Raw genomic sequence first — 26,338 nt, 5'->3', positions numbered from 1 at the left:
CAATCAGGTTTTATTAATTTAATTTTGGTAGTCATATGAGACCGTTCTTTGGTGATGTTGGGGATGATGAGGATGTGCACCCTCGTGCTCAGGAGCCTGTGGAGCACAGCCAGTCTGTGTTATACAGTACTGTACATCCCGTTCAGTAGAAGCCGGTCCTGAGGGGTCCTAGGGTGGGAATGGGGGGGGGGCTCAGCCGTCTAGTGAGCACCTCGCAGATGACGATACCGGCAGCAAGGATGAGGAACATGATCAACACAGCCAAGCCACGCCGAAGAACCAGCTGTCTGACTGAGAGAACCACCCCCACCGTAGTGACGGCTGTCTCTTCCACCAAGCCTTCCATGTCTGTGATCCCCTCTGAGGTCTGTTCGCTGGAGACTGGAGGCAGGCTCTGGGTGGAGCCTAGAGTGGGGAGGAGGGGTTGTGGAGAGAAAGAGAGGTAACTCGTACAAAAACAGCCGCAGTAGTGTCGCCAGAACTTAAGCGGAACTGTGGAAGTTGTATGGAACTGGAACTGAGGAGTTACCTCCGATCGTGTTGTCCTCTCCAGGGACCTGGATTCCAGCCCTCACCAGGGCCTGGTCCCACACGCCAACCACAAAACGGTTAGTACAGACTGGACTACACAACATGCAGATTATGGAAACAGATTAACCTAGTATGCATTTGTTAGCATTTTAGCAATGCTATTGGAAACAAACAGATACAATGTTGCCTACTATACCTCATTAGTAGCCTTCTTCCAGTCGAGTTTCCATAGGAAAATTATGAAGAACACCATCTGGAGGACAGCACAGAGGAACAGGCCCGTCCACAAGCCTACAACAGGCAGAGGGACACAGTCAATAAACTTCTCCTTCAGAAATTACTTCCCGAGACGACAAAGTGCTACTGAATGCTCACCTACGATGCCCATTTTGGCAGCAAACATCAAGGGCACTCCAATGGGGAAGCCCACAAAGTAGTAACCCACCAAATTACACACGGCACCAATCATCTGCTTCCCTGCTCCTCTCACAATGCCGCCAGTTACTACCTGGGGACACATACAGTTTAGCTCCCGCAACAAGCAACAAACAAACACACATTTGCTGTGCCCAACATCATTAGTAGTTGCTCACCATTATTGCATCAGTCAGATGAAAGAAGGCATACATGATCATGACATCAGCAACCCTCTGAACTATGTAGCTGAAAAAAGATGGAGAGAGAAATTCATAGAATCCTGTCATAGAATCCTCCTCAGAGTCCTCTGGACTCACAGCCATGTTGCTTTAGATGTAATGCTTCCATACTGGAAGGAGGACCATGCAGAACTGAGGAGTTTTATAGGCGAGGTGAAAAAAGAGAGCCAGTGTTCCCAGAAGTGGGTAGTCATGAAGTGTTTCTTTGTTTGTGTGTGTGTGTGTGTGTGTGTCATAGGCGATTTTACCGTCTGAGAATAGGGGGGGCAACATTTTGACGTGAGAAAAAAAAAACAGTTCTGCCGTCCCGTCCCATCTATTTACAAAGAATGCCAGTTGTGAACAGTATGCTAATAAGAAATCCGTATGTTTCAATTCAATATGCACAACGCATCAAACTTCATCTAGACACCACGAGCATGTCAATATGACGTTATGACGAGCACATACCCAACATCACAACATCAAACTGCAACTGCCTGCTGGTGCTAGCTTCCTCGCCGATGGTGATGTTGCTATTGCTAGTGCTAGCTTCGATAGCCTCTAGAGCACTTCTGCATTCGATTGCACCTGCTGCGGCGTCATTTCGAGTGGTAGCTTCTTCATTAGCATTGCCAGTTTTTTTTTTTTAATGAAGAAGTGGTCAATTGTTTTTATAGCTCTTTTCGCCATTGTGAGCAGGTTGGCTAGTTGTAGCTTGTTGAGCACTGAGCAGTTCATTCAGATCTCATTTTTTTCCGGTAACAGATCAAACAGGAAATAGTTGAGGTCCACGGACGAGTTATGCCATTGGTGGATTATGAATATATATCTTTGAAATCGAGAGTTTAACATGTTTTTGAATGATTTTTCAAGATGCCCATCCACATCCATTGTATGACCAAAACAGTGATAGAGCAATTATCAACTTTCTCGAAAATACTAGCTTTGTCAACATTTTGATCTGAACCATTGTATATGATCATAAGTAACCTTAAAACAGGGCTAAACATGCATTTTCCCTTTACTACTCCTTTAAGCAACCCTTTGTATGGGAGTTAAAGGGCAATGATTACAAATGAAAGCATTGCCCTTTAAGTACTTTGGAGCGCCCATGATTGCAATTAGCCATGTACACGTTCTAGCGCACGCCTGGCATGACGGTGCCTTCATCTGGCTACAATAACCGCAGACATGATCCCTGGAGAGCCTGGGTATGTCAGCCCCTTACGTGTTGCACTTACAACCAGTAAGTGCTTAGATCTTGAATATAGTCGGATCTTTCCCCAGTGTTCAAGCTTTTCTCCATATTTCAGGACACAGAATGGATCAATGAAAACAGACCACTTTTTTTTTGCAGAAAATATCAGTTCTGTTTGTTTCTGTGCATCACAGCTGGCTGAACTTATTTTTTAATCCCCCTATCTATATATTTCGCCCCTTAATATCATCCAATATCAACTAAAATCTGTGTGAGTGAATGAGTGAGTGAGTGTGTGTGGCAGATGCCAGGAGGAGCCTGGGGTCTCTGTAGAGGGCTCATAGTCCAGTGTGCAATGAGTCAGAGAATGACGGATGGCATGGCTGGTTACTGCATGATACAGTAGGTTACTGGCTGTTAGGTAAGCATGACAACAAAGTCTGGAAGCATGTAGTTAATGGTGGTGGTTATTCAGTCAGACCAGACAGACAGACCGAAGCTCTACTCACTGTTCTGTAGTGAAGATGTATCCAATCACATCTTTAGAGACTCCAATGATTGTGCCGATGAAGCAGGAAACTATAACTGAATTGGGTAGAGGAAATATTAGCTGTGTTCGGAATCGCTCCCTCGTTCCCTCACTCCCTATTCCCTATATAGGGTTCACTATGTAGTGAACTACCTAGGGAATGGTTTAAGGAGTATTCGGACACTACACCGAACGTCACAAAAATGCGTCGGTCATTCGTGTGATGCAGGCGGATGCGCCCTCGTGTAAACAAACAAGTCTAACAGGGAGCATTCACGCTACAGGTTGAGATGTACTCACTCAGGTAGTATCGGATTTGCTTTTGGGTTTTCATTTTGAATGTAAAATCCCAAATAAAGTGTTGAAATTTAAATTCTAATCATGTGCATATGTGTTTTTTCTACTTTGGTCCTGTCTGTTAATTGCAAGATGTAACGTTGGCTATAGCCGCGCTACCTAGCTAGCTATGAAGCGCACGATCAAGTAACATGTTTACAAACATTACATGTTTACGATTTAGCTCCGAAGCTAGCTTCCTTCAGTTTATACACGAAAGTTGCCGCCGCCATCCTCCGTTCACAGCCCTCTTCGCGAGACAACTCAACTGCATTGCATTGTGGTATACCGGAGAAAATGTAGGGTACATGCACTGTACCCTGGAAATCAAGGTGACTTGTGGGTAATAAATAGTGGACTATATAGGGAACGAAAATTCCGTGGAGAATTCGGACACTACAAACAAAATGGCTGACGCCCTATATAGTGCATTATATAGTGAATAGGGAGCGATTCCGAACACAGCTATTGTTTGTTAGCAGGGCAGTCAGAGTAATAAACAAACCATTTTCACATACAGATACATATAAAAACGTTAAGAAAGGTTCAATAGAACTCAAGCTGGAACACTTATGGTCTGGTATTAAAGAACCAGCTTGGCTGTACCATGGGTTCACAGTAGGGCTTGTAATGTCTAGGTTAGCCAAATTCACTGAGCTATGCTACGGGTGGTATTCAAGGATCGATTAGCGGGATGAGCTACACAGTGACTAAGAGCAGCCTAATGTTGGTGGCTCGTACATGCGCAGATGAGGGAGACCTTCCCAGACAGTTTGGCCTGCTCTGTGTCCCCAGCCCCAAGCGCGTTGCCCACCCTCACACTGGCAGCCACAGAGAAGCCCAGGGGGCCCTGAGAGAGGAGAGAACACATCCACATCAGACATTCTTCAAAGTAATCAAAGCAAGAGGAAATCTATCTGGGTAGCCCATAAGGAAGAAGAGCAATTTACCATAAGAGCTGATCTAGCCCTCCCTTGTGTCAAAGAGTTCTAAGTCAAGCATCCCCCATGAGGCACTCACCATGTTTGCGATGGTGGTCAGTTGATACACAACTGACTGAGCACCCAGCTCCTCCTCACTAATCAGACCTGGGGAACAAAAGAATAAACACATATTTGCATTATTTTATTTCCAAGTATAAGGTGATCCGTTAAATGGATGTCATGGGTTTACTGTATGTGATGGGTCAAAGAGAAAATAAACAAACAAACAAACATTTATTTGTGAGATACGCACATCACACAGTGTACTGTAGGTGGCAATGCCGAAACACACACACACACACACACAAATGGCTGGAGCGTCCACCAATGACATTTTTCTCCTGCTCTTAACCCATCCCATCGTCCTTTCCCCAAGGGCAGCTGGGAGCAGACAGTAGGCAGCTTGCATGGGGCGTGCCTGGGGACCAACCGAGTGCTCCTGTCCATCTTCGCCTGGGACGGACAACGTTAGTGATCTGTTCTTCTGCATGTTTCTCATATTGGATTCTTCATGCGGGAAACCCTTGCAAACATGGGGAGAACAAAAAATGCACAAAAAGGCCTGGAGACCCTCTTGCTGTGAGGCGACAGTACTAGGTACTGTGCCACCGTGCTGCATGTGAGCGATTCAAACTTTGGCACACTTCGGAAGCTGGGATCAAACCAGGGACCTTGCGATCCCCAACCGGCAGCTCTCACTCCTGAGCTACGTGCCACCCCACAAAAATTGTCCCAAGTTAGGATTCGAACTAACAATTCTAGTATTTGAAGTCCTGTGCTCTCCCACTACGCCACAGAAGACACTATGCTAAATAATCATAGATATCTAAACAGAGTGATGTGGGCTGACCTGCCAGGAATCCTCCGATCTCATAGCTCCACCTCTCCAGACAGAGCATGAGCATACTGGGGATGGCCAGCCAGATGAAAGGTCCCCACTCTTGTAGACAGTCACGTGACCAGCCTAGGGGACAGAAGGCCAAGTGCCAAGAGTCTAGTACAAAGTAGTACTGCATGTGTAATGTGATAGGGTAACAAGGACACAGGAGTGTTTGCTCTGCTCTCTCACTCAGGCCAACTGATATGATATTGAACACAATGTACTGATAAGATTATCAGTACATTGCGTTCAATATCATATCAGTCAGTTCAATTTGACTCTTCAACAACCAAAACAAGGTAGTAGTCCAGTCAATCTAATACAAAAAAGGGCCCAACCAAGAAGAATACATTTCAATAGTAGCCTAATGTTTCATTGTTTTTATTGGTCCTATACCTTCCTGAATCATCATAAAAGTATTTTTATCTTTTTTTTCAGAGCACTCTTAAGTCCTCCAGTGACCCTCTTCCTATTTAATTAAAGGTCTCTTAGTGAAACTTTGCTTCCATCCAGAAGGCAAAGGGGGTTATACAGACATGGAATGTTATAAAAGGTTTGGATCCAGAAATGATATCTAGGACCTTCTAGGATTATACCTGGGTGCACAACCTGGTCAAGTAGCTACTGGAAATCTACAGCAGATATATTGGAATTGACCAGGGAACATAGTCCTATATTATATCATACTATAATGTACATTACTATATACTGTAATATATTGTACTAAACTGTACTGTAACACTGTACTATACTGTACTGCATTATACTATACCCTACTAGATATCACTTTATATTAACGTTATTTTATTTACAGTAGCATGAGTTAACAGGTAATACGGTCCTTATAAGATGCTTTATGTGTTAAAGGAGTAGTAAAGGGAAAATGCATGTTTAGCCCTGTTTTAAGGTTACTTATGATCATATACAATGGTTCAAATGAAAACGTTGACAAAGCTAGCATTTTCGAGAAAGTTGATAATTGCTCTACCACCATTTTGGTCATACAATGGATGTGGATGGGCATCTAGAAAAATCATTCAAAAACATGTTAAACTCTCGATTTCAAAGACAAGAAACTCACCTAGGTGTTAGTTGCCGTTCTGACATATACTTCGCCATAAAGTAAGATTCTAGTTAATCTGGAAAGGCTTTTTTAAATATTTAGCATAGAACTATTTAGTCGCAGCATATACGTGTGTAAACTTCCGCAAACTAGGTAGCCTAGCAACATAAACAATAACAATAGCTACCGTAAGTAGTTCCGCTTCCTGAATCCCCTGGATTGATCTGGATTGATCTACACATCTACAACGGTTGCTTCAATACAAGTCAATGGATTTCATAAAATGATCAATAAAACCCTACAGGATTCATACTTTGCGGCAAATTTGATGTCAGAACACCAACAGACACCAATTACACTCTCGGTGAGCTTCTTGTCTTTAAAATCGAGAGTTTAACATGTTTTTTAATGATTTTTCAAGATGCCCATCCACATCCATTGTATGACCAAAACAGTGATAGAGCAATTATCAATTTTCTCAAAAATGCTAGCTTTGTCAACGTTTTGATCTGAACCATTGTTTATGATCATAAGTAACCTTAAAACAGGGCTAAACATGCATTTTCCCTTTACTACTCCTTTAAGACATTTATCTGCACTGTCACACAGCATTCTACTGTGACCCAGGTGAACGTCCCTCCTCAAACATTACTCCCTGTCGAGTGGCACATTGGCCACTGCTCCCTGAGGGTGGTTAGTTTATTCTCAGCTAGAGGATTTGTCGCGCCACAGCAACCCTGTCTGGTCTCGTAGCCATGGTCACAAGCTGAGTCAGGTAGCTGGCTCTCTCATGTGGGGTTGTGCGTGATAGTTCATTCAAATAACAAGCGCAGCTCCTCCTGACCTGCAAATAGAAGACTCTCTAAGTGTGTTGGAGGTGACGTCTGTCGGAACATGCTACACACCCAGTGACTTACTAGAACCCAGAGAACCCTCACAAGAGCCCTGGGGAAGAAGGAATGGTTAACAGCCACTTCAGAATGATGATGAATGATCCTCTCTGCTTCTGTCAAACATAATCAGAGCCATAAAGAACTCACCGTCCCAGGTGGCTTTGTGCAGCCCCCTCCAGCAGATGTACACATACAGGAAGACAGCCAGGGAGTACTGGGAAATGGAATTGGCAGCTGCAGATCCTCTGAGGTCATGGGAGCACAAAGACAGAATATTGTCATACTCCCTAGTTGAGCATAATGTTCTAGTATGTACTGTGGAAGATACCAGTGTTAACATACAGTATGAAGAAAAGTATTTGTCATTGACCTCTATGTACAGTAGTTATCGTCACGAGATGATAACTAAATAAAAACAAATTTATGATGACAAAAACTACAGTATAACGAAATCTATAGACATTTTAGTCAACAAATATACGCATCAGTCACATGACATCAGTCACAACAACATCTCTGAAGTGTACACACAAGCTTTTTATAGCCCAAAATGATAAACTGTCGCTTTGGTATGAGCTAATGGGGATTCTAATAACCCTCAAAGTACAGCTCATTTTATCCCACTGTGTTGTGCATTAACTAAATTTTTTCTAAATACGCATACAAAGTGGGTGAATCCACTTCTCAAGGAAGGGACTTCACACTCACCAATGACTACTGATCTACAAAACTGAAAGGACTCTAACTCTTAAGACGGTGATAATAGTGCGCACACTCACACCACGCCCAGATCCAGCTGATACAGGAAGAGGTAGTTGATGAGAGCGTTGAGAACATTGCCCATAACTCCAGTTATGACCGGTGGCCAGATGATACCCTGCAAGGCAAAGTACAACATGGTCTCAAAATCGTCGATAATCAACATCATACAATTGGGTCGGACCATGTAATTTGATTGGACGAGGCATTACATGAGTGCTGACTTTTAACTATAGCCTAGGATCCATCACTCCCCGGCACAGGTGTTCATTATTTATCTTAGACTGTAACAAACTTTGCACCACAAAGATCTACATATTTTTCACCAAAGCAACTGTCAACAGACTCTATTATTTCAATGGTTGCACAATAAATGTACAACATACAACCTCGCTTTCCGAAGAATCGGTTTTGAAATTCAAGTTGTAGATAAGGATGCGAAACACCCCTTTACATCCATGAAATAAATCACAAATAATAATCCAATCACCCATTCTTTAACAGCACCTCTAACACAAACGAGTGTAATATGAAATAGTATGCCAAGCAATTTTTAAAAGACCATTAAGTAATGCATTTAAGACAGTTTAAGACTTAAGGCTTTTTATTTTGTTAATTTAATTTAAGACTTTTTAAGGATCCGCAAATACCATGTCTACTTAATATCAGTACGCCTGTGATTCGGTCATAGGTACAAGGCCGCAAGCCAAGTGCCAAAGCTAATATTCAGTATAACAGCACTCCCTCTTGTGTGATATTGCTTAATTGTATTGGACTGAGATGGAAGAAGACTCTACCTGATTCAGTAGGTACCTGGTCTGTAGCTCGAACATGAATACAGCCTGTAGGACAGGCATGAGACAATGAATCGATGGAAGATTGGAAAAAAAACTCAACTGTCAGTTTGTCAGTGAGATACTGTTTACATGAGAATTTGATAAATGAGATACATCAGACCATATCTACATGGAACTCACTGGGAGTGCAGGCATGAATATCTTCACATAGAGCTGGGAGAGCCTGAGGGCATGTAGGAAGTCAGACAGGACAGAGATGCAACATACACACACACGCGCACGCACACACGCACACACACACACACACTGAATACAGTTTATGCAGTTAGTTCTATTATCAGAGATAGCTATGATAGGTAGGTATGACTCAGGAGGTAGAGTGGTCAGCTGGGGATCCAAAGGTCCCTGGTTCAATCCCAGCTTCTGGAGTTAGTCCATGGGCCAGAGCCCAAAATTTCACTTGTCGGTACCACTCAAGGTGGCAAAACTTACTTATGATTTTTGAAAAGATACATGTCTATAGATGATATTTTGGTATGATAACCATTACTGAGTGGAGGCTGTATCATAGTTATCAGCTCATGAAGTTATCCACCCCCTTAGGAAAATTGCATTTTATACGCTGGTGCATATCATGGTTTAGGCTCATGTACAAGACATTTGTCAATATCTCACAATATTGTCCTTGGTATTATTTTAAAGGGGACCTTCTAAGCTTTCATTTAAGACAAGTTGTGAATCTTTCTAACCAACATAGAGGTCACTGGAGCTCTTTAAACTGTCAACAACACACATTTTTACACAATTTTCGCCTAAACTGTATACTATCTTTTAAGCACTGTGTCATCTAGGAACAACAGTGACACAATATCATCCTGCAATTTTTGGTTACTGCACGTCTGTAACTTGCACATGTCTGTGCATGCTAGTCCATTTGACAAGCATGTGCAGTTTGGCATTTTGCATGTACGCACACACTTGCATGTTAGCAGTTCCAAGACTACATCTGGTGAAAGTGGGGAGCGCATCCAGTAAATGGCCAGCTTGCCCTCATCATCTTTCCATCCATGCTCTGTAGGACTTGGCACCACAGGGTTAGCTAACTGCAACCACAGGGTTAGAACTAACTGCATAAACTGTGGCTTAGACTGGCAGTAAACATCAAACACAACATCAATCCTCTGACTCTGTGCCCCCTCGTGGAGGATCTGGGTGAAGAGTGACTCTTTTTATTTTTTTATTAGACCTTTATTTAACAAGGTAAGCTCATTGAGATAAAGAATCTCTTTTTCAAAAGCGACCTGGCCAAGAGGCAGCAAATTACAATACTCTGCCACTTGTCCAAAGGTTTTGTTGTTGCCATTCATTTTCTGGACCAGGCTCATCCCATCAATGATGGAAGTGGATGGGGTTGGATCTGTTCTGCAGGAGACACATTCTTTTCCAGCTCTCTGGCAAGTGCAGCCTTGTTTGTTTTTCGTAGGGACCCATCAGCATTTGCGAGTGCCCATGGCATATTTACCTTCCTGCTTCCAGCCAACAGGATGTGGCTGAACAGGTTTCTGTCTGCCTTCAGCACCACATCCTGTCCTTTCTTTCCTTGAGCTTTTTTTGTGCTGACGCTGGAGAATGTCTTCAGACTTTGCTTGGTCATCTTGTCATGGAATTTTGAAGATTCATCTAACCTTGTTTGCTTGAATGCCTGGTAGGCCTCTTCGCCTATCTCATAGGCTCTCAGGAGATCCCTGGTCACATCAGGTGGAGCCATGGAGCCAGTGGACAGGCTAACCAGATAGTTTTCATCAGGGGACATAGGGTTGAAACATTTGTTCTCCATAAGGTCAATGAGATCTCATCTTTCTTGATCCTTGGACCCTGTAGATCTGGATGGGACAGTTTGGACGTGCCTTGACCTGTCAGGTCTCTCAGCTGTCTGAGGTACATGAATTGAAACCTTTATTGCCCCAGAGGGGAATTTGTTTAGCACACGTCAAGCATACATAAAACATTAAAATGTACGCCCATAACCAACACCACAATGTCACCAACCACCATCATCGTCATCACCATCCTCACCAACATCATCGCATCAACATCATCATCACTGCAACAGGCATCAACAGCTGTTCAATAATTTAACGCTTCTTGGCACAAAAGAAGTGCTGGCTCGTTTTGTCCTTATTTTGGGCATTCTAAACCTGCGTCCAGAGGGGAGTAGGGGGAACTCTGAGAAGAGTGGATGGGAAGGATCGTCCAGTATTCGTCTGGCAAGGTTGATGGTATACTGATCAGAGAGCTGAGAGATACACTGAATATCTGAGCCAGTGGTTTTCCTCCCCGCCTTAGTAACCTTGTCCAGCATGTTTCTGTTCTGGATGGACAGACTTCCACCCCAGCACTGGATGGCGAAGGTCACCACGCTCTGAATGAACGTCAGGTAGAACAGTCTCAGTGTTGTTACGTCTGCCTTGAACAGTTAGGGAATATCAGCAGTTAGGGAATATTTGGCCACGGCTCCTAACTTCAAGCTGAATCCCTTTGTCCCTCCAGCTGTCTGGGTGTCTTTGTTCACTGTCTCTTCTATAGCTTGATCAACAGGGATCCGGCCAAATGGATTGGTGGAGCCCAGTTGAACAGAGAAGCCTCCTTTCATGAATTCTGTGTGCACCTCTGGGTGTGTGATGGACAGCTGAGACATCTGGGCGTAGTTGTAGGGGAGTTAGCGTGCGTAGTTCATCCTGTCATATGCAAAGCACCATGGGATCATTGCTCAAATGCTTGCCAAGTGTAGCATCCAGTCTCCCTCTCTGGATGCTCGGATGAGCCCCAACAAAATTTCGACCATGTCCAAATAGGACATCCAGAAGCTTGAGAGGCTGCCATTTCCACCTCTGAGGAACTCGGTAGACTCCAAACAGTTCCATGATGCGTGTACAAGAGCTGTTCTCGAGGACCTCCTTCAAAGTGGCTTGTGATGCATTTTCACCAAGGCTGTCAATTGCATTCAGTGTTTAATCCAGGTGAACCATGTTGTTCATGTGAGTTGCCAAGAGAGGAAACCATTCCATGTCAGTCGCATGAGAGCCTCATACAGGAGCTTGTGTAGTCGCACTGCCCTGTTGTATACGTTTATATATACGTTTTCTTCTCTTTTGATTAACAATTGCTAGTCAGCCAAGATTATTTGGATTCATTGGTGCTGGTTGTGCCCAGGTGTGGCGCTGTGAGACTAGGTGCGTTTCCTGTCAGCACGCAACTCACGTTATACTTTCGTTGACATCCTCTCCCGCTCATTCCTTTGTAAGGCACTTTGTCGTCCCGACTCATTATTTCCTGTCATTACAGGCATTTTATCTGGATACATTGGCCCCACCCCTGGGGCCTGTAACACAAGCTTATATTAAATTACAAAATTAACTGTTGCAAGCAACTTGAAATGTGAAGTTTCAGCAGCGCATTATTGTGTAATACCGTAAACGTAATACCGTAAACACAGGGAATGTCACGGTTCTAATACCGTGGACATTTTATACCGCGGTTCACGGTTTTACGGTATACCGTCTCATCCCTAATGCACACTCTTCCTGCATGTTGAACGAGCCAACTATCAGGCAGCAATGTGGAAGAGTAGTCTGCAAGCTAACCCTGTGGTGCCAAGTCCTACAGAGCATGGATGGAAAGATTATGAGGGCAAGCTGGCCATTTACTGGATGCGCTCCCCACCTGCACCAGATGTACAGAAGTCTTGCAACTGCTAACATGCAAGGGCGTGCACATATGCAAAATGCCAAACTGCACATGCTTGTCAAATGGACTAGCATGCACAGACATGTGCAGTAACCAAAAATTGCAGGATGATCCAGAACCCGACTTCAAACTTGAGGAGTCAGATGACGAGAGAGACGAGCAGTTTGAGTGACATTATGTGGTGATTCTGGACTTGGTTACCATTCTTAACACTAAGTTAAGAATGGTAACCAGGTAAGTACACACAGAACTTGATAGCCTAACTATAATCAGATCTTGACATATTCCCATTAATAACGATACAGTATACTGTGGGATTAAATGCATCACTCACTTTCAATGTTAATTTTGTTTATAATATGTTTATAATGATGTTTATAAAACTCAATTGGTTCCTTACCTCACTGTGTGTCCTTATTAACCTGTATTTGCATGATAAAGCCCAGTTTGTGACCTTAGCCTACTGGCTTTGTAGTTATAGTTTCATAGGAGCCTAATAACGCTCTTCTAATTTAAGGCTTACAATCTCCCCTGACAATGAAATAGTATAGGCAAATTATGCATTTCCTGAATCCTTATGGTCCTGTGAGTATCCCAGTTTTTGTATATTGTGTCCTTGTTGTTCCTAGATGACACAGGGCTAAAAGATAGTATACAGTTTAGGCGAAAATTGTGTAAAAATGTGTGTTGTTGACAGTTTAAAGAGCTCCAGTGACCTCTGTCAGAAAGATTAACCACTTGGCTTGAATGAAAGCTTAGAAGGTCCCCTTTAGAATGATACCAAGGACAATATTGTGAGATATTGACAAATGTTCTGTACATGAAACTAAACCAGGATATGCACCAGCATCTAAAATGTCATTTTCTTAAGGTGGTGGATAATTTCATGAGCTGATAACTATGATACAGCTACCACTCAAGAATGGTTATCATACCAAAATAAAATCTATAGACATGTATCTTTTCAAAAATCATAAGTATGTTTTGCCACCTTGAGTGGTAAAACAAAACACACACATGTTTTTCGATATCTGGTCTGGCCCATGGACTAAGTGTGCGGAAGTGTCCTTGAGCAAGACAATGAACCCCCAAATTGCTTGCGTGCAGCACAGTGGCGCAGTACCTAGTACTGTCACCTCACAGCAAGGTCTTCAGGCCTTTCTCTGTGGAGTTTGCGTGTTCTCCCCGTGTTCGCAAGGGTTTCCCCCATAAAGAACCCAATATGGAAATCATGCAGAAGAACAAATCGCTAACGTTGTCCGTCCCTGGTGAAGACGGGCAGGAGCACTTGGTGGGCCCCCAGGTGGGTTCCATGCAAGCTGCCTACTGTCTGCTCCCGGCTGCCCTTGGGGGAAGGACGTCGGGATGGGTTAAGAGCAATAGAGAAGTTTCATTGGTGGATGGTCCAGCCATTCATGTGTGTGTTTTGGCGTTGCCGCCTACACCATGTGATGTGCCGTCTCTCACTGCGTGACAAATAAAGATATTTGTTTTGTTTGTTGCATGTTCTCCCCATGTTCGCATGTTTCACCCATAACGAATCCAATATGAAAAACATGCAGTAGAACAGATCATTAACGCTGTCTGTCCCTGACAAAGACAGACAGGAGCACTTGAATTGGTCTCCGGGTGCAGCTCATGCATGCTGCCTACAGTGCTGTCCACTCCCAGCTGCACTTGGGGGAAGGATGATGGGATGGGTTAAGAGCAGGAGAAGAATTCCATTGGTGGATGCTTAGCCATTCCTGTGTGTGTTTCGGCATTGTCGCCTACACGGTGTGATGTGTGTCTCACTGCATGACGAATAAAGATGTTTGTCGTTGTTTGGTGTGTGTGTGTGTGTGTGTGTGTATTACCTGGCCACCTGCGGGCTCTGTTTGACAGCCAGCAGGATAGGCTCAGTGTTGATGAGCACAGCCCAGCAGGGGAAGCAGGCCAGCAGCAGGATCAGAACCCCCCTTTGGAGGATCACGCCCACACGCTTCAGGTTACCACTCCCATAGGTCTATAGCAGAAAACACAGATCAGAATCCCTAGTTTAGCTTGAAAGGTTTGCTGAAAAATTACAGACCAGAATCGCAGGTTATATAGCAAGAGAACACTGAGGGGACACCACTAGCTAGCCCCTCCCCCCTCCCAACCGGACTTGTACAGTCAGACACAGACTGACCTGAGATATAAGTGTGTCACAGGCTGATGCCAAGCCACAGCCAATGGAAATGCCTGTGACAGTGATCATCTGGAAAGATTAAGACAGGGTTTAGGAACATGATCTAGAATTATTTGGTTAACTTGTGGTGATAGGCTACGAGTTCATAGCCTCATGAGACCATCCTGATTGATCCTCCATACAGTATACTGTATATCAGTCAGTATATATATATATATATACCCTTGTAAAAGAGAAATTGTCTAAATGGGCTTTTATCTGGTTAGATAAAAGGTTTATATATATATACCCATATAAAATATATATATTTATATATATATATATACCAGATAAAAGCCCATTTAGACAATTTCTCTTTTACAAGGGTGACCTGGCCAAGAGGCAGCAAGTACATCTATAAAAACATGTACACAAGTACAGGTATAAACGGGACAGAAACGGGTACAGACAAAGACTACCAACTGCTCTACTAGAAAGAGCAGAGAAAAAAACATACAAAATGTAATTAACTGATCCTGAGTGAAACTGAATGTGCGCTCGCTGATAACGAGTTCACTGTATCACTCCACACACCTACTGAAGCATCCCTCACTCCAATCAGATCAGACACAGGTAGGCCTACCCTACCCCTACAAAGTTACATTAGTTGACCCACCGATATGGCTAATCCAACTCCGTCCAGCTCCGTTTTACCCTGATGACCACAGAACACCGCGCTGACAACACCGATCAGGAAGATCATCAAATGTGAAATGAACTGGAATAGAAAATGAAAATCCTCATAGGCCTACATACACGTCAAAACACATCCATAGGCTAGGCCTATAGGCTATCAACCATGCAAATTGAACCAAGTGTAGGTTAGGCTGTACATGATGCCTACCACTGGTCCCGCTAGTTTTAGAATTTGGACTATCTCGTTTTTGTAATCCTGCGGTATCCAGTTTGTGTATTTTTGACAGCTGCAGCATGTAGGCCTACGCCTAGATGAAATTACGGTACGGTGGAGAACAGGCGCGCCAGAGTCCGTTCTGGAATGTCCGGTCATTCCATTGATACCGTTCGTTGATGAATTTTCCATTATGTGAGAGACTAAAGAAAACAGTTTTGGGTGAAGAAGCACTAGCACAAGTTAACACCGTAACCTTGCCGACTACTTTTAATCTATCAGATAATTCAGGTGTTCGTATGGCAACAGCCTGCAACTTCAGTGGCGGACAGGTGTCCGCATAATTTGTTAGGCCTATAGCCTAAAAGGTAAAAACGTAGCCTATAGTCCGGAGTAGGCTATCCCCCGTGATCGAAGTTTTCTCCTTTTGGCCAGATCATTCATTTTCACTTGGGAAATTCTGCTCGTCCCGGCGGTGTTGAAAAATGACTGCCTGCCGAAAAATGTTCGTTGAACCACTACATGACCTGTGCCCCAGCTCGTGTCGAGATCGCATGACTGTCTGGCAATGGGGGAAATTATCTTCAAGCACAGTAATAGGTGGTAGTGTGATTTACAAACGTGCAATTGGTCGAACGGGATTCTGGCCGACCTCTTTCTTCGCACTGTCCTCCAATCATCCCGAACTAAACATAAGGCTATGCAATATTCCTACCAAACAATGCAATAGGCTACCCTAATTACCATGCGTGTATCCAGACACGCAAATCATGCATGTTTATTTAAGTTTTCTAACATGATTCAAGAACCTGAACATGCCTATTTACTCAATACCAAGGACATTTGATTAACTGCGACTGTGTTTGAAATTCTCATCTCATTTAGGCTAAATAACATATTTTCAGAACAGATAGGTTTCTCTCATAAGGCCATTTTCTGAAAGACGTTCCTGCCACTTCCATTGACCCTCGTTAGCTCAAGAGCGCCCTCACTATTCACCGGGTAGGACACAGGACAGTAGCCTATATTAGGCTATCATTTCAATCAGTGTAGCTACAGCAGATTTTAGGCTCCAGCCTGGTTGTCAACCAATTGAGCGCGTGCTTGCGCACATGCACTCGAGTAGGCAAAATCAATAAGGTCCGTGAGTGGAAGCGAAACGCCTCGCGGCGCGCCTCTGCCGCTGGATGCCACAGCTCTGCTCTGCGCGGCGATGCAACATCACTATACTGAGAGCACCATCTAGGGAGTTGTCCTCCGCATCAGCAGGTAACATCTCTTTTAAATAGGCTATCTCTCTGTTATTTGCTTATAGACTGTAGTTTGTGGTTGACGGGGCTCCCGCTTTCTTGGTTGTTCAAAGCTAAAGAATGTATAAAAGTCGTTTTATGTAATTCTATACTGCGGCCAAAGAATGCATTAAACAAGTTGGTATCCGAAATAGACAAAAGAAAAGTTTATGCAGAGTATTTGTATGACGCTAAAAAAAGATTATTCAGAGGCTCGTCATGGGGAGAAAATATGAAAGAATGCCTAGATTAATTTCACTGTGGTTTACAAGTTGCGCTTTATATGCAATAAAGGTGGTTTAGCCTATGGCTTCACAATTATGAGATGGTAATGTAGGCATGTTGATACTTTGTATGAAATACTCAAATATGCTGATATCAGCGTTATACAGTATGTATCCCCGAGATGTGTCCTTCCAGTCTTCCAGTTACTGAGTCGTGCGCCCCAATGACAGACAACATTTTTAGGTTGTTTACGTTAATGTATGGATCACGTGAGCAAAAATCTATGGCAATATCATAGGCAATATCATATATTTTTGTATATTTTTATATAGAAAAATGCACTATTTGGCCTTGTGCCATTATTGATAGGTTGTGTTACATTAGCACTTTAAAGTCTCCATATTTTTAATTTGCTGACACATTTTGTTGTCAGGCTCCATCCTGGAAGAATGGTTCATATTTTACTGTAGGCTATTTGTATACCAAACATTTTTACAGCAATTTTGTCATCAATATGGAAGTATTTGTAGCTGAAAGGCTTTTGGTTTAGTTTTCAATATCTTGACTGGTCAATCTGTATTGTGCATCCTTTTGATCCAGGGTGAAAGGATGATGGGATGGTGATGAAGGTGCATCATTTGAGTAGGATGCTTCCTCTTGTCCACTCCTCCTTCCTGCTTCTCCTCCCCCACCTCCTTTTTGTCCTCCAGTCTAGCAAGGCCCAGCTCCCCCAGGAGCCCAGGGCGAGGTCAGATATCCTCTTCACCCAGACCTCCTACAATGCCTCCATCTTTGAGAACTCTGCAGCTGGGAGCTACACCAGGAGTGAAGTCAAAATGGGGGTCATTTTCTGGCGCTCTCGCACCCTCAACATAAGCTACTCCATAGAGTCTGGAGACTTAGATGGTCTGTTTCAGACAGAGGAGTTCATAATGGGAGACTTCTGCTTCTTGCGCATTCGGACGAATGGTAGCAGTGCAGCCATCTTGAATCGGGAGGTACAGGACAACTACACACTGACTGTGAAGGCGTCAGCTGAGGGAGGACTGGAGGCCATGACCACTGTTAACATCAAAGTCCTGGATATGAATGACCTCCAACCACTGTTCTCTCCCACTTCCTACTCTTTGGTTGTCCCTGAGAAGGCTGCATTGGGAGCAAGTGTGGGCCGGGTGACAGCCACTGATGCAGACGTGGGTTCCAATAGTGAGTTCTACTACTTTTTCAATGGAAAGGTGGAGCTCTTCTCTGTCCATCCAACCAGCGGCGTCATTTCACTCACAGGCCGGCTCAACATGGAGGAACGGAAGAGCTTTGAGCTGGAGGTGCAGGTTGTTGACCGTGGGATGAGACTGTATAGGAACAACGGGGTGAGCAGCACTGCCAGACTGATTCTCACCGTGGAGCGCTTCAACGATTTTGCTCCGGTCCTAAGTGTGACTGTGCTCGTCCCATCCTGGTTGGATAAAGACCCAGTGTATGCCGTGGTTACTGTGGAAGACCAAGATGAGGGTGTGTGTGGGGATATAGAGTGGGTGTCCATCATAGCAGGCGACCCGCTAGAGCAGTTTGTTGTGGATTGGTCCCCTGTAGATAATCAGTATAAACTGAAGACCTCAGAGCTGGTGGACTGGGATAAATTCCCTTATGGCTGCAACTTGACCCTCCAGGCTAAAGACAGGGGCACACCTCCAAAGTTCTCCAACACTCAGGTTGTTCAGCTGCAGGTGAGGAAACCAGAGCTGGCGACGGCGCAATTTGAGAAAGAGACTTATAACGTCAATCTCAGTGAGATAGCACCCCCTGGCACCATAGTCGAGGTGGTGAAAATCTCGCCTGCCCCTCTTAGCGTCAACTACAGCTTCAGCTCCATCTCTGTTTCGCCATATTTTACCATCAACCCATTGACTGGCGTCATCAGCACCGTGAGTCAGCTAACCCCCCTCGCACAGGAAGCTGTGAAGATGGAGGTAGTGGAAGCTTTCACTAAACTAAGGGCAAATGTTCTGATCAGCATAGAGGATGCTAACGACAACACCCCCGTGTTTGCTAAGACCTCCTATGAGATTTCCATCAACGAGAGCCTACCGGTCGGCACGGTCATCCTGGTGGTGTCTGCAGTGGATGCTGACAAAGGGGAGAACGGATGCATGACCCACACTATTGCTGGTCTGCAGTCCTTGCCGTTCAACATAGACCAGAACACGGGGGAGATACAGATCACCGAGGAGCTGGACTTTGAGTCTTTTTCGGAGGTATACATGTTCTCCGTGCGTGCATCTGACTGGGGCTCGCCTTACAGAAGGGAGAGCGAGGTGAACGTGATGGTTCGTCTGCTCAACGTCAATGATAACCAGCCTATGTTTGAGAGGGTGGCCTGCCGGGGGATGATAGCACAAGACTTCCCCGTTGGCCAGACCATCGTTACCATGTCAGCCATTGACATAGATGAGCTGGGCCTGGTGAAGTACCAAATACTCTCAGGGAATGAGCTGGACTACTTCAACCTAAACCCAGACTCTGGGGCCTTGTCTTTGAGGAGGTCCTTGGCTGCGGTGAATCTGAAGAGCAGTGTTTTCAGCCTGAGGGTGATAGCCACTGATGGAGAGGTCTCCTCTCAGCCCACATTCGTGAACATCTCCGTAGTAAGGGGTAGGATGCCATCCATGAGCTTCAACTGCAGAGAGACCAGGGTGGCCCAGAAGCTGGTTGAGAAGCTGCTTAGAAAAGCATCGGCCATTGGCAAGCCCAAAGTAGACGAGGGCTACACAGATCTCTTCTCTGTGAACAAACAGACTCCACAGTTTGAGTCCTTTCCCACCAGTATTATGGTGCGGGAGGACCTAGCTGCTGGTGCTAGCGTTTTCCAGGTGAGAGCGCAGGACAGTGACACCGGCTTCAATGGGTGTATTCTCTATGTCATATCTGATGGCAACAAAGACAGCTGCTTCAACATCAACATGGAGAGTGGCTTGATAACAGTTTTCCAGCCTCTGGACAGTGAGCGAACAGTTCGTTACATTCTCAACATCACCGTGTACGACCAGGGCCTTCCTCAGAGGTCCAGCTGGAGGCTACTGACTGTCAACATTGAGGATGCCAATGACAACAACCCCCGCTTCCCCCAAGACAGCTACTCGGTGGTTGTCTCAGAGGACACTGTTGTGGGAACGGACATAATCCGTGTCACTGCGACAGACAAAGACCAGGGTCAGAATGCCGAGCTGTCCTACACTCTGCTGACCGCCGTGCCCCAGTTTGGCATCAATAGCGAAACGGGCGGGGTGTTTGTGGCCGGCCAGCTGGACAGGGAGGCAATCCCAGCTTTTAGCCTGAAGGTGGAGGCCAGAGACAAGGCTAAAATGGGCAACCAGAGGTTCTCCGTCACCACCTTGACCATCACCCTGGATGATGTCAATGACTGTGCACCAGCCTTCATCCCAGCTAGCTACAGCGCCAGGGTCCTAGAGGACCTCCCAGTAGGGGTTCTGATTGCCTGGGTGGAAGCCCAGGACCCAGACATCGGCCCTGGAGGACAGGTCCAATTCGCTCTGATCAATGATTTCAACGGGACATTTGAGGTGGGACACCCTTTTAGATGATTTTTTCTCTTAGTCTTTGCTTTGTTGTTGTATGCATTTTTGCATTGTTATAGCTCTGAAACCAACATAAAGTTTATGTGGTATTATCATACACCGGGGTTGGGTCAATTCAGTTTCAATTCAGTAAATTAAATTAGCAATTCCATTAAAACCACCCCAACCATCAGACACATTGGTAACATGTGCTGTATTATTGTATTGTATTCTGTAGGTGGATGCCGTGAGTGGGGCTGTGAGGATTGGGAAGGAGCTGGACTATGAGAGGCAGCAATTCTATAACCTTACTTTGATGGCTGAGGACAAGGGGCTACCCAGACTGAGCTCCCTCTCTTTCCTGGAGGTGGAGGTAACACGCACACACACACATGCACACACACACACACACACACACACACACACACACACACACACACACACACACGAACACACACACACAAACACACACACACACACACACACACACACACACACACACACACACACCTTGCCTGTTCTTCTGCTTAGATAAAACACTTCCTTTCCACTATAGCTGTCTCTGGCCATGTCTCTCCACAGGTGGTGGACGTCAGTGAGAACCTCTATGCTCCTTACTTCTCTGACTTTGCTGTATGGGGCTCAGTGAAGGAGAACTCACGGGTTGGCACCAGTGTGCTGGTGGTGAATGCCAAGGACGATGACCTGGGAAGGGATGGTATGCTGAGGTACTCTGTCAGAGCTGGCAGCGGCCTGGGCAGTTTCTCCATCGATGAGGAAACAGGTAATCAGGTTTGTTTCTTGAAGATTTTTCGGTTAGTTCTATCAAATGATTATTTCTAGACTGAAATGTTGACGCTGACGATGGTTTGAATGACCGAAAGGTTGTCTCTTTTCACTTCTCTTTCTTAGTCTGTCATTCTCTCATGCTCCTCTTTTCTTTTTTGTCCTGGGGCATCAGTCCTCTGTCACACGTAGTGTACAAGCAAACCCCTGGCATGTGGGAGCTGATGAGTGTGTAGGTAGGACAGAGAGAGTGAGAGAGAGAGAGAGAGTGAGAGAGAGAGAGAGAGAGAGAGAGAGAGAGAGAGTCATAGTGTGTTGGTGGGTGATTAAAATGGGTGCTGTGTGCTTTGACTGTGGGATTATAATTGTGATGAGGGCAGAATGTCACCGGGACAGTGATTGACTGGGCCCCGGGCGGGGCAGAGCAGAGAAGGCGCCACCACTGTTCCCATCCTGTTTAGACATACAGTACAGTGCATCCAGAAAATACTCACACAACTTAACTTTTTCCACATTTTATTATGTTACAGCCTTTTTCCAAAATTAAAATTGATTTATTTTTCTCATCAATCTACACACAATACCCCATAATGACAGTGAAAAAAGTTTTTGGGGACATTTTTGCAAATGTATTAAAAAATAAAAAACTGAAAATCACATGTAAAGTATTCAGACCCTTTGCTCAGTACTTTGTTGAGGCACCTTGGGCAGTAATTAGATTAGTGATTACTTGATTGCCATCCTTCTGTGCTAAATGTAATTGATTGGACATGATTTGGGAAGGCACACACCTGTCTACTGTACTATATGTAAAGTAGTAATATCGCACAGTTGACAGTGCATGTGAAAGCCAAAACCAAGCCATGAAGTCGAGGAAACCTGTTAACCTCTGAGACATCTGGAAAAGGGTAAAAAAAAAATCTGCAGCATTGATGGTCCCGAAGGACACTGTTACTCAATCATTAAGAGGTTTGGAACCACCAGGACCCTTCCTAGAGCTGGTAACCAGGGTAAAAGGGACAAGCATCTCTGCAGTACTCTACCAATCAGGCCTTTATGGTAGAGTGACCAGAGTGGCTTCGGTACAATTCTGTGAATGTCCTTGAGTGGCCCAGCCAGAGCCCAGACTTGAACATCAATTTCAATAGTTAGGCCATATAATGGCTGAACAGTCTTTAAAAGAAAAATACTTCTAGATTTAATTGTCATATACCTTTTTTCCTTAATCTTATTTAATTATTTATTTATTTTATACACTTTTTGTCACTTCTGGTCACACTGACATGACTGTAAATTGGAGTGCACTGGGATTGACCTCTAACTAGGGTAATTAGTATTGACTGTTCTGGAAAGAGGGGGTGGGGGGCAAAAAGGGAGGCAGAGAGAAAGGGAGTGAGGGAGGTGGAGAGGGAAATGTGGTGAGGGGAGAGAGGGAGAAAGACAGAGCCAGGCTGGGTTGTTGCATGGTATTTCTATCTGTATCTCTAATTGAGTTGGTGCACACAGTTAACTATTGTACCTCTCCCTGCCAAACAAGGAGGGGGCTGATGGGACCCTGGGGAGACAATAGGCTCTGGCATGAGGACACAGACTTTCCATAGCCAATCAAACCCAGCGCCTACGGGGAGAGGGAACCACTGGATGGACTGAATGAAAAAAAAAAAATGAATGAAAGGGGAAATGTTTTTTGAGGTGGTTTCGAGGTGAAGGGAGCAGCAGTTTCTCTCTCTCTCTCTCTCTCTCTCTCTCTCTCTCTCTCTCTCTCTCTCTCTCTCTCTCTCTCTCTCTCTCACACTCTCTCTCTCTCTCTCTCTCTCTCCTCTTGTACTACATTTTGTTCAACAATTTAACTACTTTTTGCAGTTGGCCGTAGTTTAGCTCTATTCAAAACTGTGTAGTGTTTTCAGTGTACTGTTCTAATTACCCACTACTTTTTTTCACAAAAAATGGGAATTTAACCAGCCCCTTAACACCACATTTACCGACTATTGTCAGAGAGATCTGTTTCATTCATGAATCTGTTCCATTTAGACATCCTTATAACATCAGAGCATTCCTCACTTCCCCTGAAGGGCAGCTTTACTATCTCAATTTATTATGTCAAGTACATAATTGGTAGCGTAGTTAACTGCATTTTACAGAATAGCTTCCCCAGTACTTGGCATAGATGTGTTGTACTATATGCAAAGCATTGAGGATAGATAGTTTCACAGACAGTGTGACAATTCAGGTGGGCATTCTGTGAAAAGTGTTGCACAGTAGCATTTTTGTGCGTGGCTGTAAGCCAGTGCACCTAGGATCTCCACTGCACAAGTAGAGTAGCGGTGAAAGCATTGGACTCCTACCTGAGAGATTGGGGTTCAAGACCCGATGGGGATGATTTTATGGGACTATACCCCAAATCTCCACATGTTCATCCTTTCACTCCAACCTTTACCCCTTGCCTTCTAAGATCCTGTCCCAACCCCAACCCTTATTCTAACCCCAACCCATTGCTTTAGCCACTGACCGCTACCATTAATGTTATGGAAGCTGCTGCTAGTTATTGTGAGCTCATGAGCTAACTGGCTATCCCGCTCTTATTGTGCTGGATTAGCATTGGAAGCATTGGAACTGATGTGTCCAGGCGACAAGACCTGCTTGGCACTCAGCATCAAGGGCTGGAATTGGAGGGCTTAATCACCAAATGATTCCCGTGCGCGGCACCGCTGCTGCTCACCGCTCCCCCAGGGGATGGGTCAAATGCGAAGAACTAATTTCACCACCTTCAGGTCAGGTGTGTGACAATCATTGGGACTTTAACTTTAACTTAACTTAATTTATCAGACATTATTTCATGTCATTTCAATTCACAGCTATTTCAGTGGCATGACTAGCTTCCGTCCTACCAGTCCTGAACAGAAACAAGCCAGCCACGCACATAAGCAAGGCTGGACCTGGCCTGGTCCTCTTTCAAGTGTCCAAAGAGATTCAATTCAAGCTCACCTATAGTCCTGTACTGTACTGTGCATCTAGCTGTCATGCTGAGTGACTGTGCTGTGAAGGCCTGTCACTCTCTGACTGACCAGTCAGAGTGGTGGAGAGAGGTACAGTACACACAGAGAGAGAGAGAGAGAGAGAGAGAAAGAGAGGGAAAGAGAGAGAGGGGACAGATCGTAGAAAGGGGTGTACAGTATGTGAGTGTGATGTGAGTAAGGATGACAGGAACGCTGTGTCTCTGTCCAGGTCATGCCACTCCGTTGGTTTAAGAAGTATAACTCTGTCTGTCCCAGCCCCCTTTAAGGCCTGGTGTCAGACCCCCACACCGACCCCCCCCCCCCATTCTCTGAAGTCAGACCCTCTTGAACACTAATCATTCAATGGCAGACTTTTCTTGACACCAGGGATCTGGTTGTCTCCCAGCCAGGCCCGGTTTTGGTCGGCTGAGATGAAAGTACAGAGGAGTGGGACTAGAGGAGTGAAACTGGATTCTTCACAGACTTATACGTTCTGGGTCCTTCTACACTCGGAGAATAAATTTGTATTCCTGTCATTACTTTGGTGGAAAGCCAGCCGAGCTATTTCTCATTGGGCAGCTGTCAGAGGCTAGCTCTACTCTATTAAGGGCAGTGCAAGCTTGCTGCAGTGTTGCTAACAGGCTGGATAAAGCCGTCTTTAAGGGACGAGAACCTTCTTACGGACACATTTTCTCTGAAGAAGCAATTTCTGGCCAATTTCGCATTGCGTAATGGAATGGATTTTTTAATGACTAGTTTTTGTGAGCGTGTGTGTGTGTGTGTGTGTGTGTGTGTGTGTGTGCTTATGTGTGTGAGTGTGTGTGTGTGTGTGTGGGTGTGTGTGTGTGTGTGTGTGTGTACGTCATTACATTATAGAACTATTTAATAACCTGATCTGAAGGTAGTCAGCACAGCAGATTTTACAGTTTTCCAGCTGGGTGGCTAACGATTGATTAGCATTATTGATCAAAGCCCAAAAGAGTTCAGTCACATTATGTCCCAGGTGTTCCTTCGCCTTTCATTAGAAAGAAAGACAAACTGCTAAACCTTGACCTCTAAATCCCTCTGATGTCCCTCTCCCCACTCTTGTTCCTCTTTCCTGAAGTGTGTATTTGATAATAGGGATGGGCACAGCCTCGTTTGATTTGGGTAGAATTTGCAGTGAAATGTCCGACGCTGTCAAAGTTTGAGTGCGTTGGAGCAGCTCTGTTCACTCCCCCCGCCCGCCCCGCCCCCGCCCCCGCCCCCACCCACACCCCCATGTCTGGTTGAGATGAGATTGGGTTTGAAAAGGACATCGTCAAGGACAACAGGGCCAGGGAAGCGTCACTGCAAACACTTTGTTCTGCACTGTGCGGGCCGTGGGCTAGTAGTGATCACAGATGCTGGCACACACACACACACGCTGTGTGTGCGTGTGTGTGTGTGTGTGGGTGCGCGTGTCTGTGTCTGCTGTGTAGGGGTAGTGTTGAACTCCTAACTTTATTCCTGGCCAACTGATAACAGCGTGTGTATGTGTGTGTGCATCTGCGTGCATGTGTATGTGCGTGTGTGTGTGTGTGAATGAGTGAGTTGGGACTGTGTGAGTATGTGTGAGCACAGTTGCAGTCGACCGTTCTGTAGGGAATAGCAGAGGGAGCAGTTTGATCAGCTGTGATTAGTTAGAGATTAGCTAGAGAGAGGCTGACGGAATTCAAGGTTAGTCACTTAACGTGTGTGTGTGTGTGTGTGTGTGTATTTGTGCTTGAAGAGTAAACAGAAAGAGCCTTATCTACTAAAGTTTTGCATGTATAAAAATGTATGCAAATGCCTTAATACCCTCAAATAAATGTGCAATGTGATCTATGAATGGTGTGCATGGAGGATTGCATCCTTCAAGGGCCGAAATTAATATGTAATAAGGGGTGTGCCTACCCTAGCGTGCAAAATATGGGAGGAGAAAATGCAAATACATAATTGTAGTACACGCTCAGTGACTTATCAACCCCGAAAGCAATTTCAGTGATGGTGATTGCGTTTGCTATTTAATACCTTTGACAAGCAGGTAATAATTC

At 44.8% G+C, this 26,338-nt stretch overlaps 2 protein-coding genes across 2 annotated transcripts in view; one reads left to right on the top strand and one right to left on the bottom strand.

Moving 5' to 3' along the window:
* Positions 1-142: 142 nt before the first annotated feature.
* Positions 143-15,266, bottom strand: LOC311318787 (multidrug and toxin extrusion protein 1-like; the record flags this gene model as incomplete). Its single annotated transcript, XM_084450217.1, has 16 exons — positions 143-405; positions 530-581; positions 728-822; positions 907-1,039; positions 1,125-1,194; positions 2,877-2,952; positions 3,974-4,082; positions 4,253-4,320; positions 5,066-5,179; positions 7,199-7,296; positions 7,831-7,928; positions 8,608-8,652; positions 8,788-8,830; positions 14,211-14,359; positions 14,525-14,593; positions 15,180-15,266. The coding sequence occupies 16 exons, from the start codon at positions 15,264-15,266 to the stop codon at positions 143-145; spliced, it is 1,569 nt and encodes a 522-aa protein (XP_084306343.1).
* A 2,308-nt stretch (positions 15,267-17,574) lies between these two features.
* fat3b (FAT atypical cadherin 3b) overlaps positions 17,575-26,338 on the top strand; it is a gene marked incomplete at both ends in the record, with an annotated part of 59,415 nt that continues 50,651 nt past the window's right edge. Inside the window, 3 exons of the mRNA XM_084450216.1 lie at positions 17,575-20,508; positions 20,741-20,875; positions 21,085-21,286. Coding sequence (XP_084306342.1) covers positions 17,575-20,508; positions 20,741-20,875; positions 21,085-21,286 — 3,271 coding nt within the window. The remainder of the gene's footprint in view (positions 20,509-20,740; positions 20,876-21,084; positions 21,287-26,338) is intronic.

Source organism: Borostomias antarcticus (assembly GCF_949987555.1).
Source record: "Borostomias antarcticus genome assembly, chromosome: 15".
NCBI lineage: Eukaryota > Metazoa > Chordata > Actinopteri > Stomiiformes > Stomiidae > Borostomias > Borostomias antarcticus.
Note: the sequence above shows the minus strand (reverse complement) of the source record. Positions and strands in the feature narration are given on the sequence as shown.